Raw genomic sequence first — 4,095 nt, 5'->3', positions numbered from 1 at the left:
TGTGGGAAATAGCAGCTTTTTCCAACTGCCAAGCAAGCAACATCTCCCTGTGTGCATAAACTGCAGACAGCGGTGGGGGACAGGTGAGCAGGACGCTTCTGTGCGCACGTTGCTGGGGGGCTAGCGGCTGTGGCATAGAGTTGTTTTTTAACGGTCAAACCTTTTTAGTAGTAAAAATAATGTATGAAAACATCAGAGAGTGAAGTTTATGCACTCTCTGATGTCCCTGCGATCGCCTTTCCATAAGCGCGGCTGAAAGCATGCATGCAGTATGTGTCCAAGCATTTTTATTGAGCATGTGGGGTTTGTAATCTTGTGTATGCGTTGTAAATCTGTGCTTGTTTGTGGCTGCTGCAGTGCTGTGGGTGAGCAGCTGAAGACTGGTCCGCTTCCTGGCAAATGTAACAGAAGAATCAAAGATACTGGGATGCAAAAGGAGACCAGGAGCACATGCTCTCCGTAGCCCCGTTCATCCTCCGCAGCTGTTCATCCTCCAATCACCAGCACAAGAAATCCAAGACAGCCATGACCCAAAGGTACTTCCTTGGTCACGGCTAAAGGTGGCCACACACCATACCATTTTTTAAATAGCTGTTCAATTTAAGAATTGCAATCAATTTTTCTGACTGATTGTAACATTTCAAAATATGACCAATGTACCACACACTTTTATGTTCAATTTTTTCCCCAATTATGATAAAAATGATTGGAAACTCTGAGAAAATTGCTAGGGTGTGTATATTAATAAATTGACAATCCAACACACACCATACAATCTTTAGAAAGATTAAAAAAAATATCTGGCATTCTGGATCGATAAAAATCAAACAAAATGGGAAATCCGATCGGATTTTTCAGTCGAATGAAAAAAAAAAAGCTTTCGATATTTTCGGGAGATCCGATCATTTTTATCAAATTGCTGTCAAATCTGATCATTTTATTGTATCGTGTGTGGCTACCTTTAGATGCTGATTAGAGGAAACTAGCAGAGGTGGGGATCGAAGTGAGGGAGGCGGGGGAGAAAGCTGGCTTTGGGGGGCCAGGTGATTTGATGGCTAGAAGGGGAAAAAGGAGGCTAGCGACAATCAGATTGTCCCTAGTTTTGGGGGGACAGCAGAGCCTGGGTGGGGGAGGGACTGGACTCTGTTCTATAATCTCTGTAAAAATCCACCTCGGGTACTCTTTAAAGGAAAACTGTAATGAGAGGGAAATGGAGGCTGCCATACTTATTTCCTTTCAAGCAATACCAGTTGCCTGGCTGTCCTGCTGATCCTCTGCCTCTAATTCTTTTAGCCATAGACCCCGAACAAGCATGCAGCAGATCAAGTGTTTCTGACATTATTGTTTAAGGTGTGCAATTCAGATACTACTGCAACCAAATAGGTCAGCAGGGCAGCCAGGCAACTGGTATCGTTCAAAAGGAAAAAAATATGGCAACTTTCATATCACTCTCAGCTTGGGCTCACTTTAAAAGTTATAGCACCATATAGCTAGGTTTTTTCCACTTCAGGTTTGCTTTGAGGTCTTCTAAAAATATCCTTCCTTCCTTAAAACAGTCTAGCCTTGCTGTAACCTATTGTGAAAAACTCAAAAAAAAAACAAAAAACGTGAACTAGAAAGAGATTTGGTTAATTGTAGTGTGTACTGAGCCTATAACCTATTGTTTACTGTCAATTTTACATTTGAGCAGAACAAATCTGCCTTGGGTGTCTGAGAGCCTCTGTGGATCAATGATTTGTACGCCTCTCCCAGGGAGTATTGCTGTTCCCTTAGTTTTCTAGTCAGGTGCATTTCTAGTGACAAGAGCCTGGAATCTATTGTTGGGAAGTTTAGGTGTCAGTTCCCCTTCGCAATGTGTTTCTTGGATTAGGTCTAGAAAAAGGAGAAAATTACTGAAGACATTTTCACCTGAGATACTGAAATGAGATGCAGATTTGGAATATAAACCTGTAAGGCTACAATTAGGTAAACAAGTGTCTATCCATGCGTTATGTTGACTCCCACCTCTAAAGTAAACCAAACTGAAGGCAATAGCAATTCCAAAAGTGGAATATAAAAGGAGAAGAAGACCTTTTGGTAGTGTGAAAGCTATAAGAACCTCTTTTCCTGAAAGTGGTTTCATATATGTTGGTCATCACTTCACTTAAGATCTAATGGTTAAGATCTAATGGTAGGATCCACACCTTTGTAATATTACCCTAGTTTGTTTAGTGATTCTTACATTTCATCTGTATCTCTGTCTGGTCCTAGTATCTCTCACTGATCCTAGTATCTCTCACTGGTCCTAGTATCTCTCACTGGTTCTAGTATCTCACTGGTCCTAGCATCTCTCACTGGTCCTAGTGTCTCTGTCTGGTCCTAATATCTCTCACTGGTCCTAGTATCTTTCACTGGTCTTAGCATCGCTCACTGATCCTAGTATCTCTCACTGGTCCTAGCATCTCTCACTGATCCTAGTATCTCTCACTGGTCCTAGCATCTCTCACTGGTTCTAGTATCTCACTGGTCCTAGCATCTCTCACTGGTCCTAGCATCTCTCACTGGTCCTAGCATCTCTCACTGGTCCTAGCATCTCTCACTGGTCCTAGCATCTCTCACTGGTCCTAGTATATCTCTCACTGGTCCTAGCACCTCTCACTGGTCCTAGCACCTCTCACTGGTCCTAGCACCTCTCACTGGTCCTAGTATCCCTCACTGGTTCTAGTATCTCACTGGTCCTAGCATCTCTCACTGGTCCTAGTGTCTCTGTCTGGTCCTAATATCTCTCACTGGTCCTAGTATCTCTCACTGGTCTTAGCATCGCTCACTGATCCTAGTATCTCTCACTGGTCCTAGTATCTCTCACTGGTTCTAGCATCTCTCACTGGTTCTAGCATCTCTCACTGGTCCTAGCATCTCTCGCTGGTCCTAGCATCTCTCACTGGTCCTAGCATCTCTCACTGGTCCTAGCATATCTCACTGGTCCTAGTATCTCTCACTGGTCCTAGTATCTCTCACTGGTCCTAGTATCTCTCACTTGTCCTAGTATCTCTCACTGGTCCTAGCATGTGTCACTGGTCCTAGCATGTGTCACTGGTCCTAGCATCGCTCACTGGTCTTAGTATCCCTCACTGGTCCTAGCATTGCTGACTGGTCGTAGCATTGCTCACTGGTCCTAGCATCTCTCACTGGTCCTAGCATCTCTCACTGGTCCTAGTATCTCTCACTAGTCCTAGCATCTCTCACTGGTCCAAGCATCTCTCACTGGTCCTACCATCTTTCACCGGTCCTAGCATCGCTCACCGGTCCTAGCATCGCTCACTGGTCCTAGCATCGCTCACTGGTCCTAGCATCTCTCATTGGTCCTAGCATCTCTCACTGGTCCTAGCATCTCTCACTGGTCCTAGTATCTCTCACTGGTCCTAGTATCTCTCACTGGTCCTAGTATCTCTCACTGGTCCTAGTATCTCTCACTGGTCCTAGTATCTCTCACTGGTCCTAGTATCTCTCACTGGTCCTAGCATCGCTCACTGGTCCTAGCATCGCTCACTGGTCCTAGCATCGCTCACTGGTCTTAGTATCCCTCACTGGTCCTAGCATTGCTCACTGGTCCTAACATCTCTCACTGGTCCAAGCATCTCTCACTGGTCCTACCATCTTTCACTGGTCCTAGCATCGCTCACTGGTCCTAGCATTGCTCACTGGTCCTAGTATCTCTCACTGGTCCTAGTATCTCTCACTGGTCCTAGTATCTCTCACTGGTCCTAGCATCTCTCACTGGTCCTAGCATCTCTCACTGGTCCTAGCATCTCTCACTGGTCATAGCATCTCTCACTGGTCCTAGTATCTCTCACTGGTCCTAGCATCGCTCACTGGTCCTAGCATTGCTCACTGGTCCTAGTATCTCTCACTGGTCCTAGTATCTCTCACTGGTCCTAGCATCTCTCACTGGTCCTAGCATCTCTCACTGGTCCTAGCATCTCTCACTGGACCTAGTATCTCTCACTGGTCCTAGTATCTCTCACTGGTCCTAGTATCTCTCACTGGTCCTAGTATCTCTCACTGGTCCTAGTATCTCTCACTGGTCCTAGTATCTCTCACTGGTCCTAGTATCTC

At 45.3% G+C, this 4,095-nt stretch overlaps 1 protein-coding gene across 1 annotated transcript in view; it reads right to left on the bottom strand.

The window, feature by feature from the left end:
* Positions 1-1,777: 1,777 nt before the first annotated feature.
* Positions 1,778-4,095, bottom strand: part of LOC137504794 (tumor necrosis factor alpha-induced protein 3-like) — a 46,029-nt gene continuing 43,711 nt past the window's right edge. Inside the window, exon 7 of the mRNA XM_068233385.1 lies at positions 1,778-1,872. Coding sequence (XP_068089486.1) covers positions 1,778-1,872 — 95 coding nt within the window. The remainder of the gene's footprint in view (positions 1,873-4,095) is intronic.

The sequence above is a fragment of the Hyperolius riggenbachi genome, chromosome 4, assembly GCF_040937935.1.
Source record: "Hyperolius riggenbachi isolate aHypRig1 chromosome 4, aHypRig1.pri, whole genome shotgun sequence".
Classification (NCBI taxonomy): Eukaryota; Metazoa; Chordata; class Amphibia; order Anura; family Hyperoliidae; genus Hyperolius; species Hyperolius riggenbachi.
Note: the sequence above shows the minus strand (reverse complement) of the source record. Positions and strands in the feature narration are given on the sequence as shown.